Raw genomic sequence first — 21238 nt, 5'->3', positions numbered from 1 at the left:
CACAAAGACCCAGTAATGAAAAATAATAAGGATACAAAAATTTTTTTTGCTCTGCATACCTGGGAACGTTTGATATCCAGGTGTCCTGAGATTGTTCTGAATTAGCAGGAGGAGGGGTGGTTTGCTAGGAACTTTCTCCTCTCTCAGTCACATACCAGCGCTCTCTCTCACACTGGCTCTCAATGACACACCTATACACACATGCTCTCAGTACTCACATATACACATGTTTTTTCTCTCTCACTTATATAGGCTCTTAATTACACATTTAAACACATGCTGTCTATCTTTTCACGCTTACACACACACACAGGCTTTCAATCACATAAATACATGCTGTCTTTTTCTCTCACACACAGACTCTCATTCACATGCTTACAAACATGTCCTCTCTTTCTCTCATTTACACACAGGCTCTCAATCACATACTCACATGCTCCCTCACCTAAACCAGCTCTCAATCACACACAGACACACATGGTCTCTCTCTCTCTCTCATTTAAAAACAGGCTCTCATTCACATACTCACATGCTCCCTCACCTAAATCAGCTCTCAATCACACACAGACACACATGATCTCTCTCTTACTTATACACACAGGCTCTTAATCATACATACACATGATTTCTCTCACACACAAAGGATCTCAATCATACACACATACTCTTTCACACAAACAGGTTTTCAATCACAAACTTACACATACAAGTTGCCAATGGTAAACTTACATTCATGCTCTCTCTCTCTCACAGGCAGGCTCTAAATCACAGACATACTTTCTTTCACATGTACAGGCTCTCAATCATTCACATACATGCAATCTCTCACACACACACACACACACACACACAGACAGGCCCCCTGCGGCCCGGAAGAGGAAGTGGAGAGTATCGGGTGCGTGCGCGGCAAGAAGAGGCCACGCTAGTGCGCTCGGCATCGGCCCGAAGAAAAGAAGACTGCAGCGTGGCTCGGAGGAAATTGAAGAGCTTCAACCGCGGCCGATGGGACTCCGCCTCCGCGAGGGCTGAAAATGAAGGACGTTAGCGTTGGGAGAAGGCTGCTGCTGCCGCGCGTTCCCGGGGTGGGGGAGAGAGAGAGTGAATGAGCGAGCAAGCATGTGTGTTTGCTCGCTCATTCACTCTCTCTCTCCCCCACCCCGGGAACTCACGGCAGCAGCAGCCTTCTCCCAACGCCAACGTCCTTCATTTTCAGCCCTCGCGGAGGCGGAGTCCCATCGGCCGCGGTTGAAAGCTCTTCATTTTCCTCCGAGCCGCGCTGCAGTCTTCTTTTCTTCGGGCCGATGCCGAGCGCACTAGCGTGGCCTCTTCTTGCCGCGCACGCACCCGATACTCTCCACTTCCTCTTCCGGGCCGCCGGGGGGGGGGGGGGGGGGCGGGAAGAAGAGAGCACGCCGGTGCCCGCTGACTCCAGCTGTCCTGCCGCGTTCCGCCCGGGCTGACAGCATTTTAAGCCCGGGCGGAGGAGGACCGGGGAGCAGCTGGGTCAGCGGGAAAGTGTGGCGACACTTGTCTGAGAGCCAGATGCAGCCCTCAAAAGAGCCATATCTGGCTCGCGAGACATGGGTTCCCGACCCCTGCGTTAGACCCTAGGGAACCGCCAGAGCATGACAAAGATAAGCTGAGGAGATCGCTGCCTTCAACCAGCGCGCTATAGTGGACTCAGAAGCCGGCTTACCCTGATTGGACCCACTCAAAAGGACAAAGGATGGACCGAAATATGAAGGCCATTGGAAACCAGGAGGTAGCGACGTAGAACTCGTAAGGCATTAAGGTAACAAAGATCGTCACTAGTCGCAGGGGAAACGCGGGGAGTTCCGCTGACTGGTGGACATGGAGGTTAGAAGAACCTGCACCAAGAAGGAAGGGCCTGTACGAGAGATACCCCGGAGTCGGAAGAATGCAAAGAGGTTCCTGACCGGACAGCGCTTGGATCTCCGAACTCCGACGAGCAGAGGAGATAGAGACCAGAAGCCAGTCTTAAGCGGAAGAGCCTTCAAGGTAGTGCGATGGAGAGGTTCGAACAGAGCCACAGAGAGGGCCCGAAAGAACCAGATGAAAACTCTACGACGGGCAAGCGGCGGAGAAGGCGGACGGAGATGTTTGACGCCCAGAAGCAGAAAATCGCAGCCGGGTGACCGCTCAGTGACTACCTTCCACCCGATCCAGGAGAGAGCCGAGAGGGGAGACTTAAAACGTGCAGAGAACAAGAGGAAAGACCCTCGGAGAGACTGTCTTGGAGAAGAAAAGACTAACGAGATCGGGGCGGAGAACGCTGAGAAATCCGACTCCGCACAAACAGCCTCAAACACGTTCCAGATACGCATGTAGTCCAGAGAAGTCGACTGTTTCCGGGCCCACAGCCAGGCGGAGAAGACCTCCTCCTAATAGCACTTGCACCGGAGACGTCGTCGTTCAAAGGCCAGTCCGCTAAACAAGTGCGATCGGCCTGGACGAAAAATACAGGTCCCTGACCAGGGAGCCGAGGCCGCAGAGGTACGTCCGTCGCCATGAGAAAAAAGAAATCCGCGAACCACGGCCCGCACGGCCACTCGGGGGCTAGCAGAAGCACGGGACCCAGATGGAGTTCTATTCGCCTGAGAACTTTCCCGACCATAGACCACACATGTAGAGAAGGACGCCCACCGGTCAAGGGAGAGACAGAACATCCATGCCCGCTGAGCGTGGTCCCTCCAGTGGAAGAACCAAGTTGCCATGGTATTGCGAAGAGTCGCCAAGAGGCCGAGGTGGGAGGGGACCACCTGTTGATGAGAAAATCCATGGCTGCGTCAAAGAGTGTCCACTTCCCGGGAGTGAGCAACTGACGACTGAGAAATCAGCCTGAACATTCCCCTGCCCACGGAGTGGGAGACCGCCGGGCCTGTAGATGTCGCTTAGCCCAGGTGAAGAGAAGGCTGGTGTCCAGGGCCACCAGCAGACTGCAGACGTCTCCTGGACGACGGATGGAAGCCACGGCGGTGGAGTTGTTGGACAAGACTCGTATCACCTCATGCGGATGAGGGGAAGAAACTCCAGAAGAGCGAGAAACATCGCCCGAGCCTCCAACCACTTGATGTGCCAGGAAGACGGAGCCGCTGGCCAGATCCCCTGGGCATACTGGGAGAGGCAGACCACACCCCAGCCCGAGACACAGGTGTCTGCGGTTACTATTGCCCACTGAGGGACTTGGAGAAGCAGTCCCAGTAGCAAATGAGGGAGGAGAAGCTACCACAGCAAAGCAGCGACGGTAGAGCCCCAAACAATGGAAGGACAGTGTGAAACTGTGTCGCCACTGGCTGCCAACGGGGCAGCAAAGTTGTCTGGAACGGTCGCATATGAGGAAAAGCCCAAGGGACTAGGTCGACGGTAAGGGCCAAGGAGCCCGAGATCTGCAGGCAGGCACAAGCCATCGGAGAAGGCAGCAAAAGCAGACTCTGAAACTGGCTGAACAACTGGAGGACCCGCGTGCGAGGCAAGAAGACCTCGCCTACCTGGGTGTCAAAGTGGGTTCCCAGGTACTCTAACTCCGGGAAGGGCTGAAGATTACTCTTAGAGAAATTTAGTATCCACCCCAGAGACGCAAGAAGAGCTAGCACGCAGTACACCGACCACCGGCAAAGAACCTCCGCCTTGGCCCTGATGCGCCAGACATCTAGATAAGAGTAGATGAGGAGTTCTGCCCGGCGGAGAGCTGCTGCCATCAACACCCAGACATTGGTGAAGATGCAAGGTGCCATCGCGAAACCAAAGGGAAGCGCCCAGAACTCGAAGTCCCGGCGGAGGATGCGAACGCGGAGAGACTATGGCAGCCACGATGAAATGGAAAATGTTGAGATTACTTACCTGATAATCTCATTTTCCTTAGTGTAGACAGATGGACTCAGAACAAGTGGGTATAGTGTGCTCGTGCTAGCAGTTGAAGACGGATCTGACGTCAGCACGGGTACATATACCCCCCACAGGAAGTGAGGCAATTCAGTAATCTTCCTTGCAAAAGCTGTTATGGATATATGTGTACTGACGATAATGAAATAGTGAAACAGGATTCCCCTGACCGATTGATAGGAGCTGGAGACCGCCAGCATTCCCAACCGGAAGGCGTCGACACCTGGCAAAGGGAACGCTCTTATGTAAGAACATGACATGGCTTTCCTTGAATCGGTGAAACCTATGTATACTGGCAGCTGGGCGGGATGCTGAGTCCATCTGTCTACACTAAGGAAAACGAGATTATCAGGTAAGTAATCTCAACATTTCCTAGCGTGTAGCCAGATGGACTCAGAACAAGTGGGATATACAAAAGCTTTACTCCCGGACTGGGCGGGAGGCTGCCTGAGGACCACGTAAGACTGCTTTCGCAAATGCTGTGTCCTCCCTGGCCTGGACATCCAGACGGTAAAACCTGGAGAAGGTATGGAGGGAGGACCATGTCGCCGCTTTACATATTTCTGCAGGCGACAGCATCCTAGATTCAGCCCAAGATGCTGCTTGGGCTCTGGTAGAATGAGCCTTGACTTGTAGAGGCGGTGACTTCCCGGCCTCTACGTAGGCTGCTCTGATGACTTCTTTAATCCAGCGGGCGATGGTGGGCCGAGAGGCCGCTTCTCCTTGTTTCTTCCTGCTGTGAAGGACGAACAGATGGTCCGTCTTTCGTACTGATTCTGTCATTTCCAGATATCTGGGCAGCAATCTGCCGATGTTGAGATGGCATAACAAATGCCCTTCTTCTGATTTCTTCAAACCCGCCGTGGTTGGCAAGGATATGGTCTGGTTGAGGTGAAATTGTGAGACTACCTTAGGCAAGAAGGATGGAACCGTGCGAAGATGGATAGCCTCTGGAGTGATTCTAAGAAAGGGATCACGGCAGGACAGCGCTTGTAGTTCCGAGATGCGGCGTGCTGAACACACTGCCAGCAAAAACACCATCTTCAAAGTTAGAGAACGGAGAGACAGGCCCCGAAGGGGTCTGAAGGTGGATCCCGCGAGGAAATCCAAAACTATGTTGAGGTTCCACAGGGGCACTAGCCACTTCAGTGGCGGACGAATGTGCTTGACTCCTTTCAGGAAGCGGGAAACATCTGCAACCTCCACTGTTCCGCACAGCGGTGGCAGTCCTCGGTGCTGGAGAATGACCAGGCCGAGCTCCGGTTCTTGGAAGATAGTACGACCTAGAACCTTTCGAAACCATGTGGCCCAATTTAGCAACCAGGTCTCTATGGGATTGTTGCTGAAGCTGAATTAGAGTACTTTCCGTCCTTTGTGAATTGCAGAAGGACGAGCCGGTGAAGATCGATGGCTCTGTGGATTTCAGGAGGCCATCGAGGACCGCCTGAAGGACGTAAACGTCTGACTCAACTCTGTAATCTAGTATGGTAGCGCAGGTGCAGAGGAGACAGGCTAGGCGTGTCTGGCGCTTCCACATTTTTTTTGTGGTGGCTCAGAACCCCGCACCGGTGTCGGTGGGGAACACCTCGGCGCCTCGGGTGCAGAGGAGCACATGATTCATGAACCCAGGCCCACTTCGCAACTGGCTCAATGTACCCTGATGCCAATGCGGAATCCCTCGGAGCTCGGCCTGGTCATTCTCCAGCACCGAGGACTGCCACCGCTGTGCGGAACAGTGGAGGTTGCAGTAGCGATGTTGCTCGGCCCGGTCATTCTCCCAGCACCGATGTTCTGGATTGCGTCGGTGGCGGACGGTCACCGTGCCGGTGATGATGATAGCCACGGTGCTTGGCCTGGTTTTTCCCCAGCGCCAAGATGGATGCCCTCGCTGTCTTGGATGGCTAGTGGTGACGGACTGTCAGCATGTCTGCACTGCTCCTGGCACTATGTAGTGCTGTAGGATGATATGGGCTTTAGTTAAGAACCTGAAGTATGGAACACTGTGTTTAGTCGAGGGCATTGCATTTAGGTGCTATGTCAGTATTGACGGTATCGATGGCGGCATTAAAAGCGGCCTCCGGGGTATAGTCGAAAATGACGATGGCCCAGGCAGAGCAATGACAACAGTGATGGAGGCAGCGACGGCATTGGCGTAGGTATCGATGGAATCAATGTGGCAATGAAGAATCAAAGACACATCGATGGCATTGGCGAAATCGATACCGGCATCGACGGAATCGATGGCAGCATCGATAGAAATGAAGAGGGCACCGATGGAATGGACACAGACGCTGATGGCATGGATGAAATGGATACGGACATCAATGGCATTGACCTGGGCATCGATGGAATTCAAGGAGAAATTAGTGCCATGGACTTGAACATCGATGGCACCGAAATAATCGATGCGGGGTTCGATGGCATCGATGGACCGAAGAGGGGGGTGGGGCATTGATAGAGGCAGCATGGATGGAGGTACCGACGGTATTGATGGGGGCATCGACCGCATAAAGGTACAGAGGGAATCGATGCGAGGCATGGATTCGACAGAGGCCCCGGCGGCAACGGTAACCGTGGATGTCCCTATCCCCCTAGCCCTAATAACCCGGTGGAGGGTCGCAGGCGGACACTTCCAGGTTTTTGTGGGCTAACTAAGGATGAAAACATAGGGAGAGGGAAGGCCACAATTTGGTTGGTAGGCTGGGGAAACAGTTAGCGAGGTGACAGAAACAGACCGAAACACAGGGCATAGTACTCACCGAGCGTCGATTAAATGTACACGAAGGGAGACCCGTGTAGGGAAAAATTAATTGTGAAGTAAAATTGTAAGTGTTTCCGTGAGGAAAAGTTGTGAGAAATTTCTCACAGAACTCCTGAAGCGATGCTAACTGCAGCGCAGAAAAAAGAAGAGACTGAAGGGAGATCCCTGTGGACACAGGGATCATGGCATGCTGGGCATGCTCAGTGCACTCAGTGTGCCAGTCAAAGCTTTTTAGAAACTTTGACAGAATGTTTTCTGTGTTAGGGCTCCGTCCACTGACGTCACCCATATGTGAGGACTATCATCCTGCTTGTTCTGGGATAAAGCTTTCTATCTGCCTTTGGGAAATAGAAGGACTCAAAATCTAGCTCAGTAGGCAGACATGAAAGAAGGAATACCAGCAAAGGAAATTGACTTGAATTTGAATTTGTCTGAATTTTTGCAAAATTCACAAGATATGGAAATAACCCAAAGAGGAACCTTATTGGTTATTTTACATTTCAACATTACAACCGGAACTTTTGGCCAGCTTGGGGGGGGCCTCCTGACCCCCCCAAGCTGGCCAAAAGTTCCGGTTGGGTCCAGCGGGGGTCCGGGAGCGGAGGCGCGGAGGAGCACGTGACGTCCGCGTCACTCCGACGTGACGCCGATGTCACGTGCTCCTCGCAAAGGAATACAGGGATGGCTTCCTGACTCCCCGCTTGACTACCAGGGAGTTTTGGTAAGTCTTGGTGGGGTCAGGAGGGTGGGGGGTTTAAGTGTTTATTTAGATTCAACGTATTCAACATAGCTATGTTGAATAAGTTGAAAATCGCGATGCGTTGCGCATCATCACTTTTTTAAGTTTAAAAAAAAAAATTTGCGTTTACATATGCCGTTCAAAACGAATGCACACCCCTAGTGCCTAGAGAAACCATCCTGAACTTTTCTTTCTTCAGAAATTTGTTGAGATTTCTGAGATCTAGGATGGGACATAGGCCTCCGGTTTTCTTTGGAATGAGAAAATAATGGGAGTAGAATCCTCTGCCCTGCTGAGTCCGGGGCACCAGTTGTATAGCTCTGGCTCTCAGGAGGGTGGATAATTCTGCTTGTAGAGGAATTATGTGAGATTCGTTCTGCAGATATGACCTCGGTGGAGATTCTGGTGGAATTGAGAGGAAATTGAGTTTGTAACCTCAAGCTACTATGGAAAGTACACATTGGTCTGTTGTTATTTCTATCCAATGGTTGTATAAATAGGATATTCGGCCTCCTACTGGTAGATGTGCTCGAGGGTTGAGGAGATGGATTTGTTCCCTGGTCTGTGTTTCAAAAGCCAGCAGCAGGTCCTGTCTGTGGCGGAGGCTGAGGGCGAGCAGTCTTTGGTTGTCTGGCCTGGGAACGTTGTTGTGGCCTAGTGGATCTGCCCCTCGATGCTGGAGGGTAGTAACGTCGTTGTCGATGGCTGTGCAGAGGGTTCCTGTGGAACTTGTGACAGTTGGCTTAAGGTCTCAGAATGTTCCTTTAGTTGTGCCACGGCATCTTGGACCTTGGAACTGAATAGGTTGTTCCCAACACATGGCAAATCAGGCCTAAGGTCAGAGGCCTTAAGCAATGCCCAACGCCTAGCACTAATTCTAGCAGCCGCTGTTCTGGAAGCTGTCTCGAAGCTATCGTAAGCTGCCCTTACTTCATGTTTCCCAGCTTCCAGGCCTTTATGTATAATTGCCTGTGCTGCTTCCTGGGATTGCTGTGGTAAAGATGTGATGAACTGCTGCATCTGTTTCCACAGATTCCTCTGATATTGTGTCATGTAGAGTTGATAAGAGGAAATTCTGGTATTCAGGATAGCCCCTTGATATACCTTCCTTCCCAGGGAGTCTAGATATCTCTGATCTTTACCTGGGGGGGTTGAAGAGTGTGGACGAATTCGTTTGGATTTCTTTTGAGCAGATTCTACTACCACCAATTGGTGTGGAAGCTGCGATTTTTGATATGCAGGAGCAGCCTGCACCAGATATGTGGTATCTACTCGTTTATTAACAGCAGAGACAGAGCATGGGTGCTCCCAGATTCGATGTTGAAGATCCAGAAGAACCTCGTATATTGGTAGAGCCAATACCTGCTTTGGAGGGTCGACAAATTGATGTACCTCCAATGTCTGCTGCCTAGTATCTTCTTCCGCATCCAGGGTAAAGGGTATGGTGTCTGCCATCTCTTGAATGAAGGTGGTAAAAGACAAATCCTCTGGTGGAGACTTTTTTCTTTGATCTGGGGATGAAGGATTCGACATGAATTCTTCAGAGGATGTATCAGTATGTTGATCATCCCAAGTGTCATTTGGATCATCCCTATATGGAGAGAGTGGGGAAGATCTTGGTTGTTGATGAAGGCCCGAAGGTCCTGGTTGCGTATCATCAGAGGGTATTCTTGGAGAAGTGTCCTCTGATGGTTTTGGTGGAAGGGCATCGATAACTTCCTGATATCTTTTCAAGAGACTTTGGAAAAATGCCAAATCATGTCGTTCTGGATCCCCAGACGACGGCTGCATCGATGGCAGGGAGGTTGGCAACGATGGAAGTGCAAGTAACTGTGTCGAAGACGTCAATGGGGTTGGCATCGAGGTCGGCATCGATGAACCCATTGGTATCTGCGCATAAATCAATGTCGATGTAGTAATCATCCTCGGTGCAGGAACAGACTTTGATCCTGGCACTGGCATCGGTATTGTCACCGGCATCAGTGTGACCACCGGCATCGGTAAGGTTACCGGCATCGATGCTGAAGGCACTGGCATCGGCGGGACTGCCGAAGTTACTTGCTGTTCCTTAAGAGCCTTGATGACCGCTTGCCTGATAAGATCAGACAATTCCGGCGTTACAACTGATGAAGTCAGAGCAGTTGTACACGGTGGCGGAGGCTGTGATGGCAGATCCTCCACAGAGCCCTGTGGAGGTTCAGGAATCGACATATCCTTTTGAACAGGCCGAGGCATTGAAGGAACCGGCGTATCTTGGCTCCTTGGCCGCTTTGCACCCGATTCCTCCGGAGGAAGAGATGATTCCTACGTCGATGGACGTCTGTGTCGATGACGATGCTTTGTTTTGTGTTCGCCGATTGACTTCATCGATGCCATCGACGACGCTGGAGATGGATGATCCCTGATCCTTCCGGACGATGTTTTTTAAGCAAGATACGTTTGGAAACTCCGACCGGAGACGATTTCGACGACGTCGAGGGAGATGGCTGAAGCTGGAGATGGAACAAATGTTCCATTTTCTCTTGACGAGCCTTCCGTTCCTTCACCATCATCATGGGTAGGTGTTGACGTCATGATTCTGACCTAGACACATCACACACTCGAGGTGTGGGTCGGTGATGGACATTGTCCGGTTACATATAGGGCATTTTTTGAAGCCCGTAGCCATTTTTGATCGACGGCCGTCGATGACAAAATGAGGCAATTCGTGAGAGAAAAAATTCTGTTTTACTCGAAGAGTATAAACGAGACAGAGGTACTCACCAGCTGGTGGAAACCCCAAGAGATCCCGATGGGAGAAAATATTATTGAAAATATGACTTTTTAGTTAGAAATTGTTGTGAGAGACTCGCAACGGCTCCTACTCCGCGATGCCTACAGCAGCGCAGAAAAACGAAGACTGAAGAGAGACCCCTGTGGCAGATAATATCATGGCATGCTGGGCATGCTCAGTGGCCTCACAGGGCCAGTCAAAAGTTTCTAGAAACTTTGACAGAAAGTTTTCCCGCAATAGGGCTCCATCAGTGACGTCACCCATATGTGAGGACTAGCATCCTGCTTGTTGTTACGAATGGGCTCAGGCCAGGAGTCGTGAACACCACTAACAGGGGTGTCTCAGGGTGGAGAAAGGCAGGACTGCAGAAGAGTCTAGATGCTGGCTGGTGCAGGCAGGAATGAGTAAACCCTATGGGCAAGTGGGAAGGTGGAATAGGCAGACTGAGTCTAATACTGGCTGGAGATACCTGATACCAGATGCATGAAGGTAAGGGTGAACTTGAATACTGGAACAGCATGGAGGTATGTGTGAGCGTAATGTAGGTAAAGGTGTACAGGAAACTGGAACTGGGTGCTGGTAAGGATGAATTCAGGAAGCGTGCAGGTAAGAGTGATAATGGCTGGAGGTATAAGTGACTGATTTGAGGAAACAAGACTGACAGAGAACTGTACAAACAAACCAGGACAGCACTAACATTGAACATGAAACACATAAGCCCGAAGGCAGCAGAGCGGGGCAAAGGCCGAAGGCTACAGACAGCAGACTAAGGAGCCTTAGGCCACACACACACACAGCAGGCAGAAAGCCCGTAGGCCACACACGGCAGGCAGAGGGCCCGTAGGCCACACACACACAGTAGGCAGAGGTCCGTAGGCCACACACACACACAGTAGGCAGAGGGCCCGTAGGCCACACACACACACAGTAGGCAGAGGGCCCATAGGCCACACACACACACAGTAGGCAGAGGGCCCATAGGCCACACACACACACAGTAGGCAGAGGGCCCATAGGCCACACACACACACAGTAGGCAGAGGGCCCGTAGGCCACACACACACACAGTAGGCAGAGAGCCCGTAGGCCACACACACACAGTAGGCAGAGGGCCCGTAGGCCACACACACAGTAAGTAAGGCAAGGCAGGTCAGAAGGCCCGTAGGCCACACACACACCGTAGGCAGAGGGCCGTAGGCCACACACACAGTAAACAAGGCAAGTCAGGTCAGAAGGCCCGTAGGCCACACACACAGTACGCAAGGCAAGTCAGGTCAGAAGACCCATAGGCCACACACACACAGTAAGAAAGGCAGGTCAGAAGGCCCGTAGGCCACACACAGCAAGCAAGGAAGGCTAGAGCAGGGAGCCCAGGCGAGCTCGATGCTGAAGCACTGATGGAACTGCTAGACAGGATTATAAAGGAAAGTCTGGGGTATAGAGTAGACAGGAAGGAAGGAGTGGGCCAGCCAGAAGAACATGCTTGTGGGGGACCTCTGGTGGTGAGGCGGCTGCATAGCAGCCATGGTCGTAACACTTGTCCTGGGATAATCTTGATTTTTCTTTTTTTAATTGTAACTGTAACATTACCCATATTTCAAACAAGATGGTTTCTTGCAATTATGTTAAACTGCATTAAAAATAAAATAAAAAAACAAACAAACAAAAAAAACAAAACAGTAGGGTCTGGCAAGGTTCCAACCTGCGGCTCCGCCCTGGGAGCATTAGCGAGAGAAGATTGTGCCTGGAGAAAGGATTGCAATCCCTGAAAGAACTCTACCCATGAAAAAGAAGAAGTATCCATTCCAGGAGGTAATTCGGGTGTACATACTGAGCTACCATCCCCTGCATAGGAACCAGTTAGAGGAGTTCCAAATCAGGCACCACACCCAGCCATCTGTACCGAGGCCTATATCCGGCTAGGAAGAACCAGGCTTAGCGAAATCAAAAGACGACAATTCATCCTGAGCCTCCAAGCAGCACTGGCACCAGCTAGCGGGCACTCCTGGCTAAGAAGCCCGAATATGACAGGCAATGCATAAAGACGCTTTAGATGCCATTATGGCCAACAGTGCGCTGAAGCTGCGGCCAGAGATGTGCGTCTAAGCTGGTTTTTTTTTTTTATATGTCCAAAAATATTAGGCATCCAACCTAGGTGTCCAAAAATTGGGTGTCCACTACTTAGGTGCCCCATACCTAAGTGTCCAAAATTAGGCATCCTAGTGCCTAGGTGCCCAAAACTTAGGTGTCCCAAAACCTAAGCGCTCAAAGAAACTTGGGCACACAGGCAAGCCTGTGTCCACTTAAGGTGTCTCTTAACTTAGTTGCATGAAGGCCCAACTAGGCATCAAAAAACCAGACGCACAACCTGGACACACAGCTAGACACATACGCCGAACCGATAAGCCTGTAGAGGCAGCCTAAGAAAAGTGCGTAAAAAGCCGTTGTGGCCTACCTTGCGGCACACAGGAAAAAAGCCTCAGAGTGGGACCTAGGCTAAGGAGGCTGCTCAACCCGCCAGGCTACCCACATCCCTTGACCTCCCACAGAGTGGAACGAATGTTGGAACAGTGCACTGAGCAGAAAGACAAGAAAAAGAGAGAGCCCTACACTACCGAAAGCCTCCTTTTACGTCTCTGGATGTTTTTTCCCCCCCCCCAAACTTACCTGAACTCAGCTGTACCTGGCTGAGCACAGAGACGGTCTCTGGCTGCGGGGGAAGAAGGCATGTGCTGTCACTGCTGTGCTCGGCTTCCTGCACCTGCTGCCTTTCAGCTGCTTAATCAGCTAAGTCCACGCTGGCTGAAAATCAGCTACCAGACCAAGGCACTCATCTGAGGGACCATGGAAATCACCTCAGGAATTCTCAACTGGGGGAGGGACCATTTAGTATCATCGTAGGAGAGCAGGGCAAATTTATTTTCCTTGTTTCTTCTTTTTCAAAATGAAGCAATCTGCAGTAAGGAGATGCACGTCCACCATCTGCTGGAGATGGAGAATACTGGCAGGCTGTGACGTCAGTTTGTTCCGTCTCCATTTGCTGGTGGGGGTGCATAACCCACATTTTCTGGATTCATCTGATTAGATGCTAAGAAAACCTGATTATAAAAACATTGCTGAGATAATTAAAAAGGCAGAAAAAATCAGAAAATGACTGAAGGCCTATGGAGGCAGTAACAGCGTTCTGGTGGGATATTATCCTTTTCAGATGAATCAAAATTAAATCTCAAGGTGGCAGGTTTGCTGGGCATGAGAGACCCCTGTGGATGTAAGAAAATTTTCTGAGAAAGATCTAGAACAATTCTACATGTGACAAAGTTAATGTAACCCATCAGGCAAGTTGTAGCTGCTTATCATCAAAATAATCTTATTTGTAAAATTTCCATTCATCAGTCCATGATGTACAAAAACGCATTTTTTTCTGTATATCTAATTAATAAAATGGAAACATATAATCAGATTTGATTAAAACTTACAGAATGTTTGCTGGAAATGTTTCAGTGCTGGAGCTTCAGGAGCAACATTGTATAAATGAGTTTTCAGTGCTCCACTTATAAGCAGGTTGTATGCAAGGTCTGTTATGTTAATTCCAACAATAGCAAATGAATAACTGAAACAAAAATAATCAGCAAAAATTATTTTACATTCTCTTGTCTTTTTAAGATGTTATACACAAAACCCCAATTTAGCAAGAGAAAACTGTGCAGGCATGACTTCCAGGTTCACCACTTTCACTGTACACCTAGGTTCAAAATATACAGTTACAGCGATGAACCTGGAATTCTGGCTTGTGGTGATAAAATAAAATAGTAGGATGAGCTGTTTGCAGGACCAGTTGATGGTAGGGTCAGCACGAAAAGATACAGTGGCAACTGCAGAGGAAAATTTAGACTGTCCACTGTGTTGTTTCACCTGGAAGAGGGTTCCCGCAAGAGAGGCTGTCAGTGGTTGTAGTCATCAATGCTGCAGTCAGCTGCTCGTCTTAGAGAAGGCAAAGTGTGATTGAACTTGTGGTCAGGACCACAGAGTAGCTGCTAGTTGAAGCAGTGTTAATGAATGTTTGCTCACCCATGCTATGGGGCAGATGCAATATAGTGCGCTCAGCCGAGCGCATTGTATAACCCGCACTCTGACGCGGAGTGAATGTAATAGCACTCATCACATGCAAATGCAAGTGAATGAGCCTATTACTCATTCACGCCCCATGCAAAAAGATAAATGTGCGTCTCAGACACACATTTATCGCTCAGTTGTTAACGCCTGCCTGGAGCGGCCATTTTCATTACTGGCAGACAGGTCGGTTATGAAAACAGATGCAGAGTTTACCGGCGTTGGTCTTCATAACCGGCAGCCCCAGCGGGTTGCGTTAGCAAGGAGGCGCTAAGGTCGCACAAGCAACCCTAGTGCCTCCTTCCTAGCGTGACCTCCTAATTTACATATTGCATGGCGCCCCCCTTGCGGGCGCCATGCGTGCGTTAAGAAAGTGGGTGCTGAAAAGTCAGCGCCCGCTTTCCGCGAAAATTATTGCATCGGCCCCTATAAGAGCAATCCATTTGGTGACCTTCACATACACCTAAGCGGACAGTAGTCTACAACAGTGTTTCCCAGTCCTGACCTGAAAGCATATCTACCCAGTCAGGATTTTCATAATGAATATGCATGATAAATATTTGCATACACCAGGTCTCAATGTGTGCAAATCTAATGAATGCAAATCTATCTCATGCATCTTCATTATGGACATTCTAAAAACTTGACTGATTGGGTGTGTCCCCAGGAAAGGGTTGGGAAACACTGATCTACAGCATAAAAACTATGTCAATGATTCATTTAGTCAAGTTACACATTTTCTAATTTATAAAACAACAAATGATCTAACATCCTAGCAACAATCTAACTTGCAAAAGCTGTTTAAAGACATGCCATTTGAAGCAGGAGTTCCGTTTGGGAACAGGGAAATACCTATAGTACCTGAATATAGTCCACTTTGAAGTAGCTCATGAAAAAGGAAGTTAGGGCATCCCAACAGAGAGATTCCAATAAAAGCAAACCTAGTTCATGTGCCTATATGTAAAAAATCACCTGAGCTAAAGATTTCCAAATTATCCCTATCAACTGAAAAGCAGGTTGTTAATTCAAACAAAAAACACACTTTGAAATGTCTGTATGCCAATGCCAGAAGTCTAAGAAGTAAGATGAGAGAGTTAGAGTGATTAGCAGTAAATGATGAGATTGACATAAACGGCATCACAGAGACCTGGTGAAAGGAGGATAACCAATGGGACAGTACTAATTCAGGGTACAAATTATATCGCAATGATAGAGAGGATCAACTTGGTGGGGGTGTGGCACTATGACCGGGAGGGTATAGAGTCCAACAGAGTAAAGATCATACAAGAGACTAAATGCTCAGTAGAATCTATATGGGTAGAAATCCCATGTGATAAGAGTATACTACCATCCACCTGGACAAAATGATCAGAAGATGATGAAATGCTAAGAGAAATCAGGGAAGCTAACCAATTTCGCAATGCAGTAATAATGGGAGATTTCAATTACCCCAATATTGACTGGGTAAATGTAACATCAGGACATGCTAGAGACATAAAGAGTCCTGGATGTAATAAACGACTGCTTCATGGAGCAATTGGTTCAGGAACCAACGAGAGAGGGAGCTATTTTAGATTTAATTCTTAGTGGAACACAGGATTTGGTGAGAGAGGTAATGGTGGTGGGGCCACTTGGCAATGGTGATCATAACATGATCAGATTTAAACTAATAACTGGAAGGGGGACAATAAGTAAATCTACAGCTCTAATACTAAATTTTCAAAAGGGAAATTTTGATAAAATGAGGAAAATAGTTAGACAAAAACTGAAAGGTGCATCTGCAAAGGTTAAAAGTATTCAACAGGCATGGACATTGTTTAAAAATACAATCCTAGATGCGCAGTCCAGATGTATTCCACGCATTAAGAAAGATGGAAAGAAGGCAAAATGATTACCGGCATGGTTAAAAGGTGAGGTGAAAGAGGCTATTTTAGCCAAAAAAACATCCTTCAAAAATTGGAAGAAGGATCCATCTGAAGAAAATAGGATAAAGCATAAGCATTGTCAAGTTAAGTGTAAAACATTGATAAGCCAGGCGAAGAGAGAATTTGAAATGAAGTTGGCCATAGAGGCAAAAACTCATAATAAAATTTTAAAAATCTATCTGAAGCAAGAAACCTGTGAGGGAGTTGGTTGGACCATTAGATGACTGAGCAGTTAAAGGGCTCTTAGGGAAGATAAGGCCATTGCAGAAAGACTAAATTAATTATTTGCTTCTGTGTTTTCTAATGAGGATGTTGGGGAGATACTAGTTCCGGAGATGGTTTTCAAGGGTGATGAGTCAGATGAACTAAACCAAATCACTGTGGACTGGAAGATGTAGTAGGCCAGATTGACAAACTAAAGAGTAGCAAATCACCTGAACCGGATGGTATGCATCCTAGGGTTCTGAACTAAAAAATGAAATTTCTGATCTATTGGTTAAAATTTGTAACCTATCATTAAAATCATCAATTGTACCTGAAGAATGGAGGGTGGACAATGTAACACCAATATTTAAAAAGTGCTCCAGTGGCGATCAGGGAAACTCTAGACCAGTGAGCCTGACTTCAGTGCTGGGAAAAATAATGGAAACTATTCTAAAGATCAAAATCACAGAGCATATAAAAAGACATGATTTAATGGAACTCAGCCAACATGGATTTACCCAAGGGAAGTCTTGCCTCACAAATCTGCCTCATTTTTTTGAAGGAGTTAATAAATATGTGGATAAATGTGAACTGGTAGATGTAGTGTATTTTGATTTTTAGAAGGCATTTGACAAAGTCCCTCATGAGAGGCTTCTAAGAAAACTAAAAACTCATGGGATAGGAGGCGATGTCCTTTCGTGGATTACAAACTGGTTAAAAGACAGGAAACAGAGAGTAGGATTAAATGGTCAATTTTCTCAGTGGAAAAGGGTAAACAGTGGAGTGACTCAGGGATCATAAGAACATAAGAAAATGCCATACTGGGTCAGACCAAGGGTCCATCAAGCCCAGCATCCTGTTTCCAACAGTGGCCTATCCAGGCCATAAGAACCTGGCAAGTACCCAAAAACTAAGTCTATTCCATGTTACCATTGCTAATGGCAGTGGCTATTAGGGATGTGAATCGTGTCCTCGATCGTCTTAACGATCGATTTCGGCTGGGAGGGGGAGGGAATCGTATTGTTTGCCGTTTGGGGGGGTAAAATATCGTGAAAAATCGTGAAAAATCTAAAAATCGCAAAACCGGCACATTAAAACCCCCTAAAACCCACCCCCGACCCTTTAAATTAAATCCCCCACCCTCCCGAACCCCCCCCAAATGAGTTAAATAACCTGCGGGTCCAGCGGCGGTCCGGAACGGCAGCGGTCCTGAACGGGCTCCTGCTCCTGAATCTTGTTGTCTTCAGCCGGCGCCATTTTCCAAAATGGCGCCGAAAAATGGCGGCGGCCATAGACGAACACGATTGGACGGCAGGAGGTCCTTCCGGACCCCCGCTGGACTTTTGGCAAGTCTCGTGGGGGTCAGGAGGCCCCCCACAAGCTGGCCAAAAGTTCCTGGAGGTCCAGCGGGGGTCAGGGAGCGATTTCCCGCCGCGAATCGTTTTCGTACGGAAAATGGCGCCGGCAGGAGATCGACTGCAGGAGGTCGTTCAGTGAGGGTTCCGGCGCCTCGCTGAACGACCTCCTGCAGTCGATCTCCTGCCGGCGCCATTTTCCGTACGAAAACGATTCGCGGCGGGAAATCGCTCCCTGACCCCGCTGGACCTCCAGGAACTTTTGGCCAGCTTGTGGGGGGCCTCCTGACCCCCACGAGACTTGCCAAAAGTCCAGCGGGGGTCCGGAAGGACCTCCTGCCGTCCAATCGTGTTCGTCTATGGCCGCCGCCATTTTTCGGCGCCATTTTGGAAAATGGCGCCGGCTGAAGACAACAAGATTCAGGAGCAGGAGCCCGTTCCGGACCGCTGCCGTTCCGGACCGCCGCTGGACCCGCAGGTTATTTAACTCATTTGGGGGGGGTTCGGGAGGGTGGGGGATTTAATTTAAAGGGTCGGGGGTGGGTTTTAGGGGGTTTTAGTGTGCCGGCTCACGATTCTAACGATTTATAACGATAAATCGTTAGAATCTCTATTGTATTGTGTTCCATAACGGTTTAAGACGATATTAAAATTATCGGACGATAATTTTAATCGTCCTAAAACGATTCACATCCCTAGTGGCTATTCTCTAAGTGAACTTAATAGCAGGTAATGGACTTCTCCAATCCTTTTTTAAACACCGCTATACTAACTGCACTAACCACATCCTCTGGCAACAAATTCCAGAGTTTAATTGTGCGTTGAGTAAAAAAGAACTTTCTCCGATTAGTTTTAAATGTGCCCCATGCTAACTTCATGGAGTGCCCCCTAGTCTTTCTACTATCCGAAAGAGTAAATAACCGATTCATATCTACCCGTTCTAGACCTCTCATAATTTTAAACATCTCTATCATATCCCCCCTCAGCCGTCTCTTCTCCAAGCTGAAAAGTCCTAACCTCTTTAGTCTTTCCTCATAGGGGAGCTGTTCATTCCCCTTATCATTTTGGTAGTCCTTTCTCTGTACCTTCTCCATCGCAATGATCTGTACTTGGACCGGTGGTTTTCAATATATTTATAAATGATCCGGAAAGGAATACGATGAGTGAAGTTATCAAATTTGCAGATGATACAAAATTATTCAGAGTAATTAAATCACAAGCGGATTGTGATACATGCAGGAGGACACTGCAAGGCTGGAAGATTGGATATCCAAATGGCAGATGCACTTGTCCATATTAAATTTCAAGATGCATATAGGGAAAAATAACCCTTGCTGTAGTTACACGATGTTAGGTTCCAAATTTAGAGCTACCACCCAGGAAAAATATCTAGGCATTATACTGGATAATACTTTGAAATCGTTGGCTCATTGTGCTGCAGCAGTCATAATGCCTCTATCGCTCCATAGTGAGACCGCAACTTGAATACTGTGTACAATTCTGGTCGCCGCATCTCAAAAAAAATATATAGTTGCGATGGAGCAGGTACAGAGAAGGGCGACCAAAATGATAAAGAGGATGGAACAGCTCCCCTATGAGGAAAGGCTGAAGAGGTTAGGGTTGCTCAGCTTGGAGAAGAGATGGCTGAGGGGGGATATGATAGAGGTCTTTAAAATCATGAGAGATCTTGAACGAGTAGATATGAATCAGTTATTTACACTTTTGGATAATAGAAGGACTAGGAGGCACTCCATTAAGTTAGCAAGTAGCACATTTAAGACTAATTGGAGAAAGTTATTTTTCACTCAATGCACAATTAAGCTCTGGAATTTGTTGCCAGAGGATGTGGTTAGTGCAGTTAGTGTAGCTGGGTTCAAAAAAAGGTTTGGATATGTTTTTGGAGGAGAAGTCTATTAACTGCTATTAATCAAGTTGACTTAGGGAACGGCCTCTGTGGCATCAGTACCATGGGATCTTCTTAGTGTTTCGGTACTTGCCAGGTTCTTGTGGTCTGATTTGGCATCTGATGGAAACAGGATGCTGAGCTTGATGGACCCTTGATCTGACCAGCATGGCAATTTCTTATCTTCTTATGAATATAAATCTAAATAAGTACTATAGTTGAAAACCATTTGGCTATGGTGAGATGCTCAGCCACAAATGCAACTGAATAATATATTAGGCCTGGATGTGCAGTATCACGCAACAGAAAGTGTCTATTTTATTTACAGGATGGCTCATTTGAAGAAAAAGTAACTTGTTAGTGAGTGAACAAAAAGAAGACAAATCATATTTAACAATTATGTGATCTCTAATATACAATCACAGCATTTCACTTATAAGTTTTCTATAGTACAAACTTTCATGCAAAGAAATTTCATCCTTACCCAATTGCCTTATCAAATTTTTTCTTCTCCCAATCTGCTTTGTTGAAGTTGCTGGAAAAAAAATATCTAGTCTCATTAAAGTTTCAACAGCTATCTTTTAATTGGGTTCCATGAATGTTAAATGTTATTGTAGTTTATAATTGAATTGACATATTAAGATTATTACAATCTACCAAGCTTGATTAATCATGATTAAATAAATTACATCAAAAGACTGAAACAAGATTAGAGGATGATCAATTTAATTTTTATTCCAAATAATATTGTATGTTTTTCTCACAGCAGCCTACTTAAAAAAAGCAATAATATTAAAGAAAATAAGAAAATTATCTTAACAAAAATAGTGATGAAACCTTTAAGGCTTTTTTTAAAAACCAAACTAAAAGAAATTCAAAATAAAAATTCTACTGAACATTGTGATAGAGTTCACTAAACGTAATAATCAAACATTAGAACAGAGTTGCCAGCAGATAAGGATCTCTTAGTCCACTCAGCCTTCCCAGTTGTTCCCTGCTTCCCGAAATCTTACTTGGTCTCTGATTACCTCCCTTCCTATCTCAACTGCCTTCTGCATCTCTTCCATACATGCCTGAATTCTGTTACTGTTTTGCTTACTACCACCTCTCCTGGTAGGTTAATCTAGGCATTGTCATGTCAGGTAGATTGGATGCAGGTGTTCCTACAGCAGGAATGGTACAGGACTTCAAGACAGAGCAAGACAAGGTCTTTTGCCTGAGCAGCCCCCTCCCTCTTGGGTTGAGCCTGCGGGTTCTGGGGGCTGGCAGGACATTCTTGGTATGTTACATGATAGAGGATGGGCAGGGCAGGAACTGGAGACATGGCTTGTTGTGAAGGCAGGGTTGAAGCTGGAGATAAGCACTGAACTGCAATCAGACAGGAGCTGGAGGCAGGCAGGGGACTGAGACAAGGACTAGACAGGACCATGAGAACAGGGCAAAGAATATACAAACACAGGCAAACAGGCAACTAATACAAAGCAAGGTACATATAAGACAAGACAAGGGAGAAACAGACAAGGAGGTCTAAGCAGGCCACAATGCAAGGCAAAGCAAGACTAGAA

At 47.6% G+C, this 21238-nt stretch overlaps 1 protein-coding gene across 6 annotated transcripts in view; it reads right to left on the bottom strand.

Moving 5' to 3' along the window:
* ELMOD1 (ELMO domain containing 1) overlaps window positions 1–21238 on the bottom strand; it is a 338352-nt gene that overhangs the window by 20536 nt on the left and 296578 nt on the right. For all 6 annotated transcript variants that reach the window (XR_003856879.1, XM_029602451.1, XM_029602452.1 and 3 more), the window contains exons 10-11: window positions 20158–20208; window positions 13653–13786 (exon numbers count right to left, since the gene is read on the bottom strand). Coding sequence is in view for 5 of the 6 variants with exons in the window: in XM_029602451.1 (XP_029458311.1) it covers window positions 13653–13786; window positions 20158–20208 (185 nt within the window). In the remaining variant the exon portion in view is untranslated. The remainder of the gene's footprint in view (window positions 1–13652; window positions 13787–20157; window positions 20209–21238) is intronic.

Source organism: Rhinatrema bivittatum, chromosome 5 (genome assembly GCF_901001135.1).
Source record: "Rhinatrema bivittatum chromosome 5, aRhiBiv1.1, whole genome shotgun sequence".
NCBI lineage: Eukaryota > Metazoa > Chordata > Amphibia > Gymnophiona > Rhinatrematidae > Rhinatrema > Rhinatrema bivittatum.
This window is presented reverse-complemented; position numbering and strand designations above follow the sequence as displayed.